This window comes from Leucoraja erinacea, chromosome 33, assembly GCF_028641065.1.
Source record: "Leucoraja erinacea ecotype New England chromosome 33, Leri_hhj_1, whole genome shotgun sequence".
NCBI lineage: Eukaryota > Metazoa > Chordata > Chondrichthyes > Rajiformes > Rajidae > Leucoraja > Leucoraja erinaceus.
In genome coordinates, this window is record NC_073409.1 from 17,484,672 (window position 1) to 17,504,342 (window position 19,671).

At 44.5% G+C, this 19,671-nt stretch overlaps 1 protein-coding gene across 1 annotated transcript in view; it reads left to right on the top strand.

Moving 5' to 3' along the window:
- The window catches only part of slco3a1a (solute carrier organic anion transporter family member 3A1a), a 158,139-nt gene extending 151,058 nt beyond the window's left edge, over positions 1-7,081 (top strand). Inside the window, exons 9-10 of the mRNA XM_055661471.1 lie at positions 2,568-2,632; positions 4,953-7,081. Of these exons, the coding sequence (XP_055517446.1) occupies positions 2,568-2,632; positions 4,953-5,335 (448 nt within the window). The 3' untranslated portion in view covers positions 5,336-7,081. The remainder of the gene's footprint in view (positions 1-2,567; positions 2,633-4,952) is intronic.
- Positions 7,082-19,671: the final 12,590 nt, after the last annotated feature.

The window sequence follows — 19,671 nt, forward strand, 5'->3', positions numbered from 1 at the left end:
TGTCTGTACGGAGTTTGTACGTTCCCCCCCCGTGACCTGCGTTGGTTTTCTCCGAGATCTTCGGTTTCCTCCCACACTCCAAAGACGTACAGGTTTGTAGGTTAATTGGCTTGGTAAATGTAAAAATTGTCCCTAGTGGGCGTAGGATAGTGTTAATGTGCGGGGATCGCTGGTCGGCGCGGACCCGGTGGGCTGAAGGTCCTGTTACCGCGCTGTATCTCTAAACAAAATAGTTTGGTCAAACTTGGATTGTTTCCTCTGGAGCGTCCAAGCCTGAGGAGGAGACCTGACAGGTTTATAAAAATTATGAGTGGCCTAGATAGGTTGGAAGTTAGAACATTTATCCCAGGGTTGAGATGTCAGAGACTAGAGGGTGCAGCTTCAAGATGACCAGAGCAAAGTTTTAAAAAGATGTATGGGGCAATTTCTTTTACACAGAGGTGCCAAGTCTTTTTGTCAGCTACATGTTGCCAGGGGTGATGGTGGAGCAGATATGACAGAGGCATTTAAGGGGCTTTTAGAATAGGTGCATGGATATGTAGGGAATGGAGGGATATACTTTCCGTGCAGGCAGAGGAGATTAGTTGAACTTGGCTTCACATTCGGTACAGGTATTTTGGGCCAAAGGGCCTGTTCTCGTGTTATTTGTTATGGTTATTGAGAAAATTATTAATGCTGAGACCAAACATTTAGACCAGAAAGTGCCGAGTTCAAACCCTGGCCAATCTTCAGCAACTTATTGTAACTAAGTGAAACGGTTTATACACAAAGCCTCATTGCTACAGTCCCACATATGTGCTCCCCACCCTCTGTAATAGACCTCATGTTCAATTCACCAGCACATGAGGTCACACCCACCCCTAGCCCCCTCCTCGGCTAGAAGGAAGCCCATAAATAGAATGTGGTAAAAATACTATCAGTTTGGGATCAAACAATGGATAGGTTTCAGGCTTTTGTTTCCACCATTTCAGTTCCAAGCCTAGCTCATCTAATGGGTGGTGGGCCGACCCACAGAGCCTACCCACAGAGTTCCTTTGAAAATTATTCTTGGTTCAAATTCACCAGGTTTCGGGAGAGAGATTCAAGACGGTGATGAGACTTGGTGACTCTCTGCGTGTTGTCCCAGAAGAACATCAACTATTATCCACTACATTCGCTCTACTCCTGTACTTGCGTACAATGCGTAACAAAGCCGTTCACTATATCTCGGTACTTGTGACTATAATAAACTAAACTGAATTAGGTTTAATTAGGTGGGTGTGAGTGTGTGTGTGTGTGTGTGTGTGTATGTGTGTGTGTGTGTGTGTGTGTGTGTGTGTGTGTGTGTGTGTGTGTATGTGTGTGTGTGTGTGTGTGTGTGTGTGTGTGTGTGTGTGTGTGTGTGTGTGTTTATATATTTGTGTGTGTGTGTGTGTTAGTGTCTGTGTTAGTGTCTGTGTGTTTATATATTTGTGCGTGAGTGTGTGTGTTTATATATTTGTGTGTGTGTGTGTGTGTGTGTGTCTGTGTGTGTGGATATATATATAAGTTTATATATACACACGCTGAATTTTTTGTCATTATTATATGATTTACAGAGAACTATGTTTACATATTCTGCTGTGCTGCTGCATAAGAATTTCATTGTCCTATCTGGGATGTGGGACCATAAAACAGAGTTGACGTGGAAAAGCTTTTCCCACTGAGAGTAGGGAAGATTCAAACAAGGGGACATGACATGAGAATTAAGGGATTGAAGTTTAGGGGTAACATGAGGGGGAACTTCTTTACTCAGAGAGTGGTAGCTGTGTGGAATGAGCTTCCAGTGAAGGTGGAGGAGGCAGGTTCGTTTTATCATTTAAAATAAATTGGATAGTTATATGGATGGGAAGGGAATGGAGGGTTATGGTCTGAGCGCAGGTATTATGGGACTAGGGGAGATTATGTGTTCGGCACGGACTAGAAGGGTCGAGATGGCCTGTTTCCGTGCTGTAATTGTTATATGGTTATTATATGGTTATAAAACACTCTGGACTATTAACCCTTGACATACTTACACACACATACGCATATTCGTATATTAACACGCACACAGAAGCACGTACATGTCGACACACACACACAAACGCATATGCACACACACACAATCACATGCTCACATCTTCCATTTTGTAAAAAAAGTCACAGTGATACAAGCTATCAAAAGATCTGATATATCACAGCTGGAAATTAATGAGTTAGAATGTATCAGACACCCATTCTGGACCTCTGCTTTCATTACTTTATTCCCTTTGGCTTTAGGTCATTTGGATGAAGTGGTTTGTAATTTGAAGATGAATTAATAGCAATGGATATAACCAGTTGCACTGCTGTGGCAGAATGAATTAATGATGAGAATGTTAATTAATTTCCATTCAATCAGCAACAGGATTTCCTGTTATAAGAAGTAACTGCAGATGCTGAGTTAAATCGGAGATAGACACAAAATGCTGGAGTAACTCAACGGGATAGGCAGCATTTTTGGATAGGAGGAATGGGTGATGTTTCGGGTCGAGACCATTCTTACAGTATTTCCTGTTTGCTTGCAGGGCAGTTAATCCAGAACTCAAGTCGTACGCGTTGGGAGTCCTGTTCCTGCTCTTACGATTACTCGGTGAGTTTTCTCCGTATCTGCACTATTTAAAATATAAAAACATGTTAAACTGAGAAAGGTAGATAATGAACTGAGACTGTAAAAACTATGTGCAAAGGTAGCAATGTAAAATTGTCCCTAGTGTACGTAGAATAGTGTTAGTGTGCGGGGATCGCTGGTCGGCTCGGACTGGGTGGGCAGAAGGGCCTGTTTCTGCGCTGTATCTCTAAGCTAAAATAAACTAAACAAAAGGGTGATGGAAAGCATGAATTGGTGTTTCCCTGATGCCATGTATGGTTATTAGCCAGGTATGGGAGCCGGTAAGGTTGGCCGATATAATGCAAAGTGTTGAGCTATACAGTAAAGATGGTACCATCCATGTGGTCAAGATGGCTACCACAATACATACTGATTGCCATGTTCCTTCATTAACATGGTCAGAGCTTTTTTTAAGGTCTGGTCTCATACCTTCATGTGTTCTAGCAGAAGATTTAAGTCATCAAGTCTACTCCACAATTCAATCATGGCTGATCAATCTCTCCCCCCTAACCCCATTCTCTTGCCTTCACCCCATAACCCCTGACACTTGTACTAATCAAGAATCTATCTACCTCTGCCTTAAAAATATCCATTGACTTGACCTCCACAACAATTAATTCCACAGATTCACTACCCTCTGACTAAATACATTTTTCCTCACTCCTTCCTAAAGGAACGTCCTTTTATTCTGAGACTATGGCCTCTGGTCCTAGACTCTCCCAGTAGTGGAAACATCCTCTCCACATTCGCGCTATCCAAGCCTTTCACTATTCGGTAAGTTTCAATGAGGTCCCTCTCCCCTCATCCTTGTAAACTCCAGCGAATACAGGCCCAGTGCCATCAAACGCTCATTAATGCAATTAGTTCATTCACAAGCCATCAATTTGGCTTTCAAATAAATAATGTTTGCCTGATGGTAGAAAATCTATTCAATTTTTGTTCAACAAACTTTAATTTGGTCTAAAATAATTCACACAGCTGCCTAATTGCTGTGGCCCAAGAACAATTGGGTGCAGATTAGTTTGGTTGCGCTGGAATGATGAAAAAAATCTATCAGTGAAGTACTTGCGCAAACTTGTATTCGCAAGAAATAACAATGGTGCTGCTCCAGGAGGATTATGGAAGGAATTCCAGGATTTTGATCCAGCGTTCAAGAAGGTATGTTTAAATCAGGATGGCATGTGAGCAGAGAACTCCTGATTCTCCCACAATCTTACTTGCCTATGCCATCTCCCGGTTACCAAATAGTTATCCTCCCCAACCCATTCCCACACACTGGCCTTTCTGATCTGGGCATCCTCCAGTGTCAGAGTGAGGCCTCATGCAAATTGGAGGAACAGCACCTCGTATTTCGCTTGGTCAGCTTACATCCCAGCCGTATGAACCTGATTCTCTTGTTTCAAGTAACTCCTGCATTCCCCCCCCCCCCCCCCCTTCCTCTCCACCCCACTCCCCTTACCCACCACAGTCCTACCAGTTCCACTGTTCACATCTTTGTCTCCCTCTTGTTATCACACCTTCCCCCAGCCAACAATGGACCATTGTGGGCTCCACACTTCCTGTGGTCATCCATTGCCAGCCTTGATTTGACCTGGCCTTTCCTCGTCTCCAGTTTACTGGTTAGCCAAAGCTAACCAAAGCTTTTCACTGTACCTCAGTACACATAACAATAAACTAAACTAAAGTTTTAGTCTGAAGAAGGGTTTTGGGCCGAAACGTTGCCTATTTCCTTCGCTCCGTAGATACTGCTGCACCCGCTGAGTTTCTCCAGCACTTTTGTCTTCCTTAAACTAAACTAAATGTGTAGGAAGGAACTGGAGATGCTGGCTTAATCCTAAAATAGACAATTAGTTTAGTTTAGTTTTAGTTTAAATTAGGTTAGTCTAGACAGAAAAAGCTGAAGTAACTCAGCAGGTCAGGAAAAAGTCTCTGGAGTAAAGGAATGGGTGACCGATTCCTTTTCTCCAGACATGCTGTCTGACCCGCTGTGTTACTTCAGCTTTTTGTGTCTAGACTAACCTAATTTAAACTAAAACTAAACTAAACTGATACAAACCGCAAGTGTTTTATCTGAAATTGTTGAGTCACGAGGGCTGCAACCTGCCCAGTCAGAAGGTAAGGTGCATTCATGGGCCTTGTTGGGATAGTATGGGAAGGTGCGGGCAGAACGGTCGGGGTGGGATGGGATGGAAAGTTATAGCCTCAGCCTAGGTCGGCAGCATCAGTGGCATGTCAGTCCATCGATCTATTCGGGCAATTTTTCCAGTTTGCTCTCGTGTGACACCATTCTTCCCCTCGACAGGCTTCATTCCTCCTCCTCTCATCTTTGGTGCTGGGATCGACTCGACCTGTTTGTTCTGGACCACCATCTGCGGGGAGCTGGGGGCCTGTATGTTATACGATAACGTGGTGTATCGCTACCTGTACATCAGCATCGCCATCATGCTGAAGTCTCTCGCCTTCATCCTCTACACCACCACCTGGCACTGTTTGAGGAGGAACGCCAAGTACATGCGGGACGACGAGGGCAACCTACAGCCATTGACAGCCAGTGAAATCTTTGTATCCACCCTAACGCTGGACACAGTGGGGAGGGACTCCACTCATCATCAGTCACAAAAGACCAAATTCATCTACAACCTTGAGGACCATGAGTGGTGTGAAAATATGGAGTCCGTGCTATAAAAAAGCGAGATTTCATTTTGTACATTTTGATTTTGGATGGAAGAAACAATATGCGATGGTGCTCAAACTTTAAAACAAAGACTAGTTTATGTTTGCAAGCCAAGAGCAGGGCCTAAAAAGGATTGGGAATGAACTATTGAGGACTTGGCTGTATATTTGTGAGTGAGAGGGTTGGCCAGTGCAGCACACTGATGTTTTGTCCAGGTGCATAGTTGCAATTAATGTCTTGTTCGAATGCCTTGGCCAGCAGTGCTGGGATACTCCACATCCGAGAGTGATCTGGTGAGGGACCTCACCACTTGAGTCGTGCTTCGGTGGGGTCTTTGCCTGGCGGAGGTTAGGCACTTGCCCTTCACTCGGTCCTTTGAGCCAGAGGTTCAACCTGCAAGGAGGTCCTCATGATTGTCGAACGGGACAAACCGGGCTTCCCTCCAGTCTTCTTTCCAGGAGAAGGATTGGGAAGAGCCACCCACTCCCAACTCAATTGGGCCAGGATGCGAAGCCCTTTGGAGCCGTGGCCAATGAGCAGATCTGCTGCAGTCTCCAGTGAGGGAGAATGCCAGGACTTGTGTCTGATCAAGACTTATGTTACGCACCAGAGATGTGAATGGATTGACCTCTCCACAATAAAGACCACAGGGCTCAAGAGCAATAAGACGCTAACAAAGTCTGTGAACACTCTGTCCTCTTGTAAATAAATGTGTGAACGTTCCTTCACTTGGCAGTAGAGAGGAGGAATAATTTACCTCTTCGATATCTTAATCATTTACTGTATCTCTAGTCTTGGCTGCGAAATGGGTTCCACCATAATATGTTCCATTTTCCCTTTAAAGCACTTAGAGTCTCTTATTTTGCAGTTCCACATCCCCCACTACTAATTAATCCTTCAAAACGTGTGTTTCAGTGTCTTGCCTGGAAGTATGTATTTGAGTTTTAAAATAGCAAATTGTGCATCTCATCGATGGCTCACTGAGGATCACCAACTGAAGCATCATTTGGTCCCCTTCCATCTGTGCAGCGAGTATAGAAGCAAAGAGGTCCTTCTGCAGTTGTACAGGGCCCTGGCGAGACCACACCTGGAGTATTGTGTGCAGTTTTGGTCTCCTAATTTGAGGAAGGACATTCTTGATATTGAGGGAGTGCAGCGTAGGTTTACAAGGTTAATTCCCGGGGTGGCGGGACTGTCATATGCGGAGAGAATGGAGCGGCTGGGCTTGTACACTCTGGAGTTTAGAAGAATGAGAGGGGATCTTATTGAAACATATAAGATTGTTAAGGGTTTGGACACGCTAGAGGAAGAAAACATGTTCCCGATGTTGGGGGAGTCCAGAACCAGGGGCCACAGTTTAAGAATAAGGAGCAAGCCATTTAGAACGGAGACGAGGAAACACTTTTTCTCACAGAGAGTGGTGAGTCTGTGGAATTCTCTGCCTCAGAGGGTGGTGGAGGCCGCTTCGCTGGATACTTTCAAGAGAGAGCTAGATAGGGCTCTTAAAGATAGCGGAGTCAGGGGATACGGGGAGAAGGCAGGAATGGGGTAATGATTGGGGATGATCAGCCATGATCACATTGAATGGCGGTGGTGGCTCGAAGGGCCGAATGGCCTACTCCTGCACCTATTGTCTGTTGTCTAATATCTATGTGTATGAAGGAACTGCAGATGCTGGTTTACACCCAAGATAGAGATTCAAATGTTGGAGTAAATCAGCGGGTCAGGCAGCATCTCTGGAGAAAAGGAATAGGTGATGTTTGGGGTCTGAAGAAGGGTCTCAAAACTGAAACATCACCTGTTTCTTTTCTCCAGAGATGCTGCCTGACCCGCTGAGTTACTGTAGCATTTAGTGTCTCATAGTTCATCGTGGACAGAGCCAGGGCCTAGCATTTCTGGCCTGTGATGTTTTGTTTAGTTTTAAAGATACAGCATGAAATCAGGCCCTTCAACCCATTGGGTCCATGCTGACCACTCACACTGGTTCTCAGTAATCCCATAATAGGTGCAATGTTACAGAGGCCTACTAGCCTGTAAACCGGCCCGTTTTGGGGATGTGGGAGGAAACCGAAGCACCCAGAGGAAACCCACGTGGTCACAGTGAGAACGTGTAAACTCCATATAAATAGCAGCCGAGATCAAGATTGAACCCGGGTCTCTGGTGCTGTGAGGCAGCAGCTCTACCGCCTGCACCACCACAATGTTTCATATGTATTCTAAAGGAAGGCCATTGACCTGAAATGTTCATTGTTTCTCTCTCCGCTGATACAGCCTGAACTGCTGAGTGTTTCCAGCATTCTCTCATTTCAGCTCAGAGTTCCAGTTCACTGCTGTTGTTTTTGTGACCATATATGTGTGTGAGTCCCAATCTTGTTCTTTCCCTGTGACTATTCTGCTTCCCCTTTGAACGAGACGATGAATCTGCTTTCACAGCCCTTGCAGAAAACATGTTCTAGAATCACAACTCTCCGAGTCTTTGCCAATTGGATTAGATGTGTTTTCTTTGGTTATCGGATTATTCGCTATTGACCTTTCTGCTGATGGAAATAGTTTCCCCCCATCTATTGAATCAAGATGTCTCTTTATAAATCTCGTTTCACAAGGAATTAATCATCAAACCCAGTCATCAAGATCTTTGTAGAAACAAAGATTTACAGATGCTGGTTTATACAAAAGTATACAAAGTGCCGGCGGAGTAAATTAAGATTAGGAGGCAGAGATCAGCCATGATTGAATGGTGGTGTGGGTTCGATGGGCCGAATGGCCTAATTCTACTCCGATAACTTGTGAACTTGTGAACTGATGAAGATGGAAAGATTGCAGGGAAGATTTAAGCTGGAAAGGGTGCAGAGAAGATTTACAAGGATGTTGCCAGGACTCGAGTGCCTGAGCTATAGGGAGAGGTTGGGCAGGCTTGGAGTGCAGGAAGATGAGGGGTGATCTTGCTTGTAGAGGTGTATAAGGTCATGAGAAGAATAGACAGGGTAAATTCAGTCTTTTGCTCAGAGGAGGGGAAAGAAGAACCAGAAGACATGGGTTTAAGTTGAGAAGGGAAAGATCAAAGTGTGGTGGGTATTTCGAACAAGCTGCCGGAAGAGCCAGGTACTATCACGCTGTTCAAAAATCATTTGGACAGATACATGGATAGGACAGGTTAAGAGGGATATGGGCCGAACACAGGCTGGTGGGGCTAGTGCAGATGGGGACAAGTTGGTCAGTCTGGGCAAGTTGAAATGTAGGGGTGATTTCCACGCTGAATGACTCTATCACTCAGCGGGTCTGGCAGTATCTCTGGAGGACATGGATTCTCAAAAGGTCCTGACCCAAAATGTTGCCTATCCAAGTTCACCAGAGATGCTACCTGATGCGCTGAGTTACTTTGTGTTTAGATTCCTATTAAAATGTTTCCCCTTCACCTTAAACCTATCTCCTCTGGTCCTCGATTCACCTGCTCTGGGCATGAGACTCTGTGCATCCACCTCCACACTATTCCTCCTCACAGTTAGAGATTAGAGTCCAACATGGAGGCCATACCTTCTCCCTGCAAGGATACGTTCATTGGTTCAGAGTGCAAGAACCAAGGCTTTGAACACTCAGCGATATGTTGGACTGAAATTAATACAGCCTCCCAGCTCTGCTGGTTCACAAGATGGCATTGTACACACAATGTCATAAGGAGGTCATAATGAACAGGAGTAGAATTAGGCCATTCAGCCCATCAAGTCTACTCCACCATTCAATCATGGCTGATCTAAATCTCCCTCCTCACCCCATTCTCCTGCCTTCTCCCCATAATCTCTGACACCTGTACTAATCAAGAATCTATCTATCTCTGCCTTTAAAAATATCCACTGACTTGACATCTACAGCGTTCTGTGGCAAAGAATTCCATAGGTCTAGCTAAATGTATGTCTCCTCATCTCCTTCCTAAAAGAACATCCTTTAATCCTCAGGCTAAGGCCTCCAGTCCTAGACTCTCCCACTAGTGGAAACATCCTCACCGCATACAGGTTTGTAGGTTAATTGGATTGGGTAAGAAATTGTAAATTGCCCCTAGTGTGTGGAATAGAACTAGTGTACGGAGTAATCGCTGATCGGCGCGGACTCAGTGGTCTGAAAGGCCAGTCTCCGCGCTGTATCCCTCAAGACTAAACGTCCAAAGTAATGAATAAACCTTCATTTCTTTTAAATGGCGTTTGCCATGAATGGTTAGACCACGGTAGGAGGCCATTTCTTCCATCAAGCATTTGCCAGTTCCAAGTGGATCAATTCTAATCCTTTCCCTGCTAGTTCCCAGACTTCAGCAAGTTACTCCTTTTTGAAAGCACGTCTACCAACCCTACAGGCAAGGAATTCCGGATTATAAGGGCATGAAAATGTTTTACTGTATATGTCCTAAACCTTTTGTCCAGAATATTAAACCTTTGTCCTCAGTGCGTTGAGTCGTCTGCTAATGGAAACTGCTCCCCGTTATATGTCCGTTCGTGATCCCTGTCCTCTCTATGTTAGATCTCCTCTCAACCTTGTTTGCTTCAAGGAGAACGTTTCTGGTGATCAGGTGACAATGGACTCAGCCCTCAACTTGGAAGCTAACAAGACGTGAAGTTATCAACCTTCCATCTCAACTTACACCTGCACGAAGAAAGCTCTCAAGTTTTCAAATGTTCAAAATAACTGCACAGAATGAATACGGTCAGGACATGGGGAATAACACATTCTTCTTTAAATACTGCCAAAGAACTTTCCCCTGAAGGCAAGACCAATATCCCATATTGAAGCCCAATCTTGAGATCAGCATCGTCCAAAATGTAAACACCAGGAACTGCAGTTGCTGGAATCTCGCGCAGAACGCAAAGGAAAAAAAGTGTGCTTGGGTAGCTTACAGCCCCAATGGTATAAACATTGAATTCTCTCATTTTAGATAACTCTTAAAACATTTCCCTCTCCCCGCTCTATGCCTCTCATTTTCTTCCCTTCGTCTAATAAACATTAGTTAACTAGGTCCACAGTTAGCAACTGTGTGGCCCTCTTTGTCTCCACCCATCTCTAGCCAATAGTCAGCCTATCGGGGAATGCCGAAACGTCAACTGTGTATTTTCTCCAGAGATGTTGCCTGACCCGCTGAGTTACTATCTTTGGTGTAGACCCGCATCTGCAGTTCCTTTTTATTGCAGAACACCAAGTGTTGGAGTAACTCAGCAGGTCAGGCAGCATCTCTGGCGGGCATGGGTATGTGACATTTTAGACAATAGGTGGAGGAGTAGGCCATTCAGCCCTTAGCTTGGCATCCTTCTTCATACTGCCTTTAACAAGAACAGGCAGAAACAACAGGTCTGCCATGGTTTGTAGATTTTGGGAAGAAGAAACAGGGGTTAGGGAACGATAAGTGTAGGAATGAACTGCAGATGCTGGTACAAACCGAAGATAGACACAAGAAAGCTGGAGTAACTCAGCAGGTCAGACAGCGTGTGAGGGGGACAGGAATGGGTGACGTTTCGGGTCGAGACCCTTCTTCTTAGGAAGGGTTCCGACCCGAATAAGTCAACAATGCATTTTCTCCACATATGATGCCTGACCCTTCTGAAGCAGGGTCTCAACCTGAAACATCACCTATTCCTTTTCTCCTCAGAAGCTGTCTGACCTGCAGAGTTAATTCAGATTTTTGTGTCTTTCTCGGGGACTATAAGGTTGAGGATATCTTCCAAAATGTAGCAGTCTCTGAATACTGGATTTAAATATCAAATTCCTGTACAGGTTGGAGCACACAATCAGCTGCCAGAAACATAATTGGACCAAGCCAACACTGTGAAAAGCACCAAAGTTTTTTTTTAATTACATATTTTTCATTCCGAAACCCCTTTCACATTATGCTTACCTTGGCATCCTCTGCAATTTAGAAATCTAGGAGCTATTTATTTTCCATTCTGGTTTTGTGCCAACCAGCCTCTTCTGTCCCTATCTAGCTAATGATAACGGCACTGGATCAGCTTATAAATCGCTGACATTTAAGATACAAATTGAGCAAGGCTGGTGGAATTGCTCCTAAAATATATGTGGGTGGTAGAATCTGGAGAAAGTTGATCAGGTTTGGAGGGATATGGGCCAAACGCAGGCAGGTAGGACCATTGTAGATAGGACATGTTGGTCGGATGGGCAAGTTGGACCTAAGGACCTGTTTCCACCCTGTGTTAGGTGGGCACAGTGGCACAGCGGTAGAGTTGCTGCTTTACAGCGCCAGAGATCCAGGTTTGATCCAGACACGGCTGCTGTACGTTCTCCCCGTGACCTGCGTGGGTTTTCTCCGGGAGCTCCGGTTTCCTCCCGCGCCCCAAAGACGTACAGGTTTGTAGGCTAATTGGCTTCGGTAAAATTGGCCCTGGTGTATAGGATAGTGTAAATGTAGGTGATCGCTGGTCGGCACGGACTTGGTGGGCTGAAGAACCTGTTTCCACGCTGTATCTCTAAATTTCTCCTCAGAATCCTGCATGCCTTACCTGTTTCTGACACTGTAACCCTATATTAACTAAACCTAGCTAATGATGATGGCCCTGTATTAGCTTATAAATCACTGCCATCTCCTGCATTGCCATTCATTGAATCCTTCATCCCCACCGTTTTCCAGCTTGCCCTGTGATAACATTATCACTTTGTCTATCACTTTGCAGTGCTGGCTCGAAGGGCCGAATGGCCTACTCCTGCACCTATTGTCTATTGTCTATTGTCTAAAAAGCAAGGGACAGCACTGACACAAACCTTCATCTGGCATGTGGACCCAATACACATGAGAGTTCATTCATTAGTCAGTCTTCAAATTCAACAAAAATATAAGGGATGAAAGGATAACAGAAAAAAATAGATTAAAAACTATAAACACAAAGAACATTTGAAAGCACGACTTATTTTTATAGAGAAACGACCTTGCCATTTTGATTCATGAATGTCGAGGCTGCACTGGGATAATAAGAACAAGTTATAAGATAGTCGCTATTTGGGGATTCAGAGAACCATTTCTGTTTGTGTTCTCGGTTTCAATGTCAACTGTGTCGAAAGATTAGATTGTGCTTGCAAACATACTTGCTCTTCACTAGCTCTTTGAACAGGAGTTGGCGGAATAGATTTAGGATGAAATAAGGCATTTTATTTGGAAAGCTTACTCTGATTGTGGGCAGTTTTGCGCCTGATATCTGATGAAGGATGTGCTGGTGTTGGAGATGGTCCAGGGGAGGTTTAGGAGAATGATCGGGTTAACATATGATGGAGCATTTGACGACACTGGGCCTGTACTCGCTGGAGTTTAGAAGGATGAGGGGGAACATCATTGAAACTTACCGGATGGTGAAAGGCCTGGATAGAGTGGATGTTGAGAGGATGTTGCCACTAGTGGGAGCGTCTACAACCAGAGGCCCTGACCTCAGAATAAGTGGACGTACATGAATAAAGGAGATGAGATGGAATTCCTTTAGTCAGAGGGTGGTGAATCTATGGAATTCATTGACACACACGGTTGTGGAGGTCAAGTCAATAGATATTTTTAAGGCAGACATTTATATCTTCTTGATTAGTATGGGTATTATGGGGAGAAGGCAGGATAATGGGGTTGAGAGGAAAAGATAGATCAGCCATGATTGAATGGCACAATAGACTTAATAGGCCAAATGGCCTAATTCTGCTCCTATAACTTATGAACTGATGATTGCTTCACTAGAATGCACATTGCTTAGGCATGAAAATATTACCATTTTTATCAAAACGAGCTATTCAGCCCAAAATGGTTGGTGCCAACAAGTAGACACCACATAAGTCATCTCCTACTCACTCACCTAATTACCTTTCCTATTCCCATCTCCTGAATTTATATAGCTTCCTTTTAAATGTATCCACGATGTTTATCCAAGAGAATCCCAATCATAAGTGGAATAGATCAGGTAGATGCAGAGTCTTTGTCCCGGAGTGGGGATATCAGGAACCAGGGGACACGGGTTTAAGGTGAGGGGGGAGAAAGATTTAATAGGAACCTGAAGGGTAACTTTTTTACATAAAGGTTGATGAGTATATGGAACAAGTTGTTGGAGGAGGTAGTTGAGACAGTGTTTTACTATTTATGCCACGTCCATGTATGGGACTCCAAATCTAATACAGGAACCAGGAGAAATGTACAGCCATGTGCTGTAGCGATTGAACCTAGAATGAACCCTGTTCCCTAAGGTTATACCGGCCATGCTATCTGGAGATAAAAGAAGAGGAGGTTGATGTGGGACTGTTTCTGAGTGGAACCTAAAGGCCAGGATTTATTTCTTGGTCCACACCTTTTCACGACCCGACCTGAACCGTCACTCCAGAGATGCTGCCTGGCCCTCGGTGTTACTCCAGCACTTTTGTGCCCTTTTCTGTAAGGCAGCATCTGCAGTTCCTCGTTTCTACGTGCGACATTCCCTATTGCTGGCTCGGCCCAGTGATTAGATAACCAGGGGAATGGAACCACCGGCAGGTCCTGGTGATTGTGTTCTGTGACGCTGCTGCAGGTGTGACAATGGAGGGGAGCAAGCAATAAGCTCCGCACAGCGCTGTTGTTAGTCACAGCGACATCAATTCCCGCGACTCATCTCTCCATGGCTGCAGGCAGTTCTGCCTATTGCTTACCCACGAGTGCAAATTCTTAATTAGCTGCCTGTCACAAACAGTGAGCAGCAGGATGACTTGGGAATCATTTTCCCTGAGATATTTATGCAGGAGTTGTTTTGTAGAATGTACCCCTCCCCTTCAGTCTGCCTTTATCCCATTCCCCAACACAAACCAATGCGGCCCTTGCATCCGTTTAGTTTTTTAGTTTAGTTTAGAGATACAGCACGGAAACAGGCCCTTCGGCCCACCGAGTCTGCGCCGACCAGCGATCCCCGCACATTAACACTATCCTACACACACTAGGGACAATTTTACATTTATACCAAGCCAATTAACCTACAAACCTGTACATCTTTGGAGAAGTGATTCCCCATGTGATTGGCACCAGGCTGCATGCAAATGTAAAGCTCAAAGCATCCTGCGTACTTTGAAACGATGATGTGGGTATTGAGGTAGAAAGCAGCGCTCTCCTGGTGCGAGATGAATTCATTAGTCTATCAGGTAGTTGGAAGAATATTCAACCTCATTAATTATGGAGTCAAACACCACAGAAACAGGCCCTTCGGCCCAACACTCATAGCTAATCCAATTTGCCCGCATCACTCGAAACATTTTGTATCCATGTATCTTGTCCAAACCCATCAATCCCTGCTGTTTAATTTAGTTTAGTTTAGTTTAGAGATACAGCGCTGAAACACGCCCTTCAGCCCACTGAGTCCATGCCAACCAATGATTCCCATACACTAGCACTATCCTATACACTAGGGGCAATTTATAATGTTTTACCGAAGCCAATTGACCTACAAACCTGTATGCCTTTGGAAATCGGAGAACCCAGGGTGTGCTACAATGCCGCCCAATGTCTTGGCCTCCACAGCCATCTGTGGCAATGAATTCCACATATTCACCATCCACTGGCTCAAATAATTTCCTTGACATCTCCCTTCGAATGTTACATCCCTTTTATTCTGAGGCTGTGCACCCTGGTTCTACACTCTCCCATCATCGAAACATCTTTTCTGCATGCGCTCCATCTAGGGAGAGGAGGAGGAGTACCCAGGCTCTTCCGATCCCAGTCTTGATAGAGCAAGGCAAGTTGCTTGCATTATCGAGTAGAGAGGTCATCTTATATCTGAAGAGCATTGACTGCACTTAGGTCCAAAAGATCGGAGTCACATCTATGGAAGATTTTTAAGGCATGAAGATTAGTTGAAGACCAACTTTCAATTTTAGCTGAGAATGGAGTCCTTACAGAAGCACAACGTATCTGTGGATGATAAAACAGTGACATAATATAACTAGTGTGAACGCTAAATTTGGTCCACCAGTCAGAGATTCTCCCCTTTCGCATTTTTGAATTGATTAAGGTGAAATATAACATTATCTAATTATTGTTATTAAGATGGAAAAGTGCAGAGAAGATTTATGTTGCACCCGGCCAACATATCTCATTTACACTCGTCCCACCTGCTTGCATTTGGCCCATACCGCTCTAAACCTGTCCTATCCATGTACCTGTCGATATGTTTTTTAAATGTTGCAATATTACCTGCCTCAACTATCTCCTCCAGCAGCTCGTTCCATACAGTCACCACCCTTTGTGTGCAAAAGTTACCCCTCAGGCTGCTATTAAATATCCCCCCCCTCACCTCAAACATGATGATGATGATGCTTCATTGTACCTTATCTACCTAGGTACCATTATATTATTTGTTTTGCAGACAATCCAGTAAAATCATACGATAGATAAGCACAATCATAGAAATGCAACGATTGTAGATTAATAGTAGACTTCAAGGAGATGGCACACAACGAGTCGGCACGTTCCTGGGGCCCACAAAGTTTCAATGTTCTTAAGAGTGCAGTCTCACCTTGGCCTTAAAGGCCCATTGCCATGGTGACACCGATCCGCTCCCATCTGCCGCCATTTTGAAAATGGCCCTTTTTGTCCAGTGTCCACCATCATCGCCGACTCCCTCCACCCTCCTCCCCTGTTCTCGGTCTTTGGGGTCGAGCAGGAGACAAGCCTGGGAGGACTCCAGAAGGGTTTACGTTTCCGTGGGCGGGCGGGCGGGCCAGGCCTGCTGTCGAGGTAAGGCCGCATCTCACCAGGAGCTTCTGCCACCCCCATCTGACTCAAAGGCAAAAAGTGAGAATAGAACGAAATAACAAAATCCATCCGCTAACTCAAAGTTATTTTACTTTGTACGTAATAAATGCCAAGAGAGGAGATGTAATTTTATATAAACTAACAACAACCTGCTTGCTTTGTGACATTTTGAAATTGAATCTCTCCAGGAGAAACTAAATAATTAAAAGAACTGATCGTATTTTTTCCACGGGTTGCAAAAACAGCTGGAAGGTCACGGATAAAAGATGGCCTGGAAAGGTATCCTTGGTAACAACACTGAATTTGTTCTGCACTGTGGCCCTCGGTCTGATGCATTATCATCAAAGTTTAGATCCACTGACTGTGATACAACTGAACTTCACAGTAGAATGCAGTAAATTACACTTAAAAATGTGTGTCTCTCCCTTGTAATCAAAGACTGTTCTGTGCATTGAAAATCAACAAGCCACAAATACTGGAAATCTCAAATAAAAACAGAAAACACTCAGCAGCATCTGTGGAAGAGTCAGTGAGTCAGAGAGTCATTCAGGGTGGAAACAGGCCCGTCTGCCCATCTGGCCCACACCAACCATCATGCCCCATCTACACTAGTCCCACCCGCCAGCATTTGGCCCATATCCCTCTCATCCTGTCCTATCGAAGTACCTGTCCAACATCAACTTTGTTTCCCTTCCAACACAATTTATTTATTCACTTTTGATTTTAAAAATTCCATTTATTGCTACAATACATGCAGTTCAAACAACCTGGGATTATCAAGCACGTGTTCAAGAAGGAACTGCAGATGCTGGAAAATCGAAGGTAGACAAAAAATGCTGGAGGAACTCAGCGGGTGCGGCAGCATCTATGGAGCGAATGAAATAGGCAACGTTTCGGGACGAAACGTTGCCTATTTCCTTCGCTCCATAGATGCTGCCGCACCCGCTGAGTTTCTCCAGCATTTTTGTCTATTATCAAACACATGCCTTGTTTTGTTTGTTTGCTTGACTACTTTTATTCCCTCTTTGGTACAAAAGCAAGTTGGTTGATATTGATAGGCTCAGATTTTAATCCTTCTACGGAAGATCAGGGCGCAAGATTTGTGACAAGTGTGATCTCGAAGCAAGCAGATTGTTGCTTTACCTAGGAACATTTAAATTTTGGGTCATGTTAAATATTAACTGGGTTTCAGCAACTAAGTTACAGAGAAAGGTTGAACAAGTTAGGGCTTTATTCTTTGGAGCGCAGAAGGTTAAGGGGGGACTTGATAGAGGTTTTTAAAATGATGAGAGGGATAGACAGAGTTGACGTGGAAAACCTTTTCCCACTGAGAGTAGGGAAGATTCAAACAAGGGGACATGACTTGAGAATTAAGGGACTGAAGTTTAGGGGTAACATGAGGGGGAACTTCTTTACTCAGAGAGTGGTAGCTGTGTGGAATGAGCTTCCAGTGAAGGTGGTGGAGGCAGGTTCGTTTTTATCATTTAAAAACAAATATGGATAAGAATGGAACTCATAATGGGACTGCTTAACCTAAAAGAGCCTGATTTTTCCCAAGACACTGTTTGAAGAAAGTTTATATGGGGATCTTATAGTTTAATTTTGTTTAGAGATACAGTGTAGAAACAGGCCCTTTGGTCCACCGAGTCTGCACCAACCAGCGATCCCCACACATTAACAATATCCTTACACACATTAGGGCCAATTTTACATTTATACCAATCCAATTAACCTACAAACCTGTACGTCTTTGGAGTGTGGGAGGAAATCGAAGATCTCGGAGAAAACCCACGCAGGTCACGGGGAGAAAGTACAAAGTCCGTACAGAGGCAAGCACCCGAAGCCAGGATCGAACCTGGGCCTCTGGCTCTGTCAGGCAGTAGCTCTGCCACTGTGCCACCGTGCCACCTTCTTATGCTGTCCTGACCAATATCCCACAGGTCAGGGCTTTTTGTGGCATTAAATTGCTGCTGTGTTTGTACTGTAGTTGGCTCCACTGTGATGCTTCAGATGAGTGTCAAGAACTTTTAAATTATGATAAGATGCTATGTAAATATTTCCCTCATGTCTGTTATGCATCAGAATCTCGAACCTTTTATCCCTCTGTGCACGACTGATTGAATACTTAAAAAGGTTTAAAAGGTTTCACAGTTAATTAAATCCATCCCCATGTGTAACCTTTGAAATGTTACAGCAAAAGAAATTACCAACATGGATCTGTAGTTCATTTTGAACACTGTTGTGAATTTCAATCGCCTTGTCGGATGGAACCTCTTGAGAAAATGACAGGAAAGGAAATAAGGGATTTCATCAATTTTTCGCACTTGGCAACACAATTCTTTCTTTATACGTTCAATAGGTTTTAACCCTAACTCTAACAAGCAAAATAATTATACAACAAGCAGGGGCGGTGAGGTAGAGTTGCTGCCTCACAGCGCCAGAGACCCAGGTTTGATCCTGACTACAGGTGCTGTCTGTACGGAGTTTGTATGTTCTCCCCGTGACCGTGTGAGTTTTCTCCAGGTGCTCCATTTCCATTTCCATTTCTCTCTAGAGATGCTGACTGACCTGTTGAGTTACTCCAGAGTTTTGTTTTTCTAGATAGATGGATGAATGAATGGTCGTTTGATTGAACCAACAGCTATGTAAATGGATTTGTAAAAAGAGGGGACGCAATTATTACTGGAGAACCAGAATGTAAAGCCCCCTGTCCCACGATGCGAATTTACCCAAGAGCTCTCCCGAGTTTAAAAAAAAATCTAACTGGTGGTATTCTACGAACTCCTCCGACCTTCCACGAGTATGTTCACGAACTCCTACCAGCTCCTCTGAGTAAAAAGTAACAATTTTTTTCATCACGAGTATTTTTTTTACTCGTGGGCATTTTTCAGTGTTGAAAAAAACTTCATGAGTTACCGGGTTTCCCCGAGTACCTACCGTTAGCATCACGAGCCGCTACGAGACATCCACGAGCTCCTACGTACCCGCTACGTACATTCTCCGAGTTCGAATCGGGGGAAAACTCGTGAGAACACGTGAATTATCTCGTACAGTGAGACAGGGCCTTAGAGATTCTTTCTTGACATGGTCATCGCAGTCATTTTGCAGTGGCCAGGTTTAGGGATTAGATCCCTGTCCACAGGCAGGCACGTGGCTCAAGGTTACAGTCATAGGACAGAGAGGAGAGCCGGAGGAGACAGAAGCTTAGGAGGTGCGGGAGGATGAGGAGCAAGACCAGGCAGGGTTGATGTCATAGAGGCTATAATCCCTCATTCTGTTATGAATTTGAATCCGCTTTGCAGAGATGACAAGCAAATCTCAGTCGACTTTATTTTTGGGATACACCATAGAAACAGGCCCTTCGGCCCACCGAGTCCATGCTGACCAGTGATCCCCGTACACCAACACCATCCTACACACTTGGGATAATTTACGATTTTTACCAAAGCTTTTGAACCCACAATCCTGTACGTCTTTGGAGTGTGGGAAGAAACCGGAGCAGCCGGGGAAAAGCCCACACGGTCACGGGGCCAATATTCAAACTCCGTACAGACAGCGCCCAAAGTCAGGAACGTACCCGGGCCTCTGGCGCTGAAAGGCAGCAACTCTACCGCT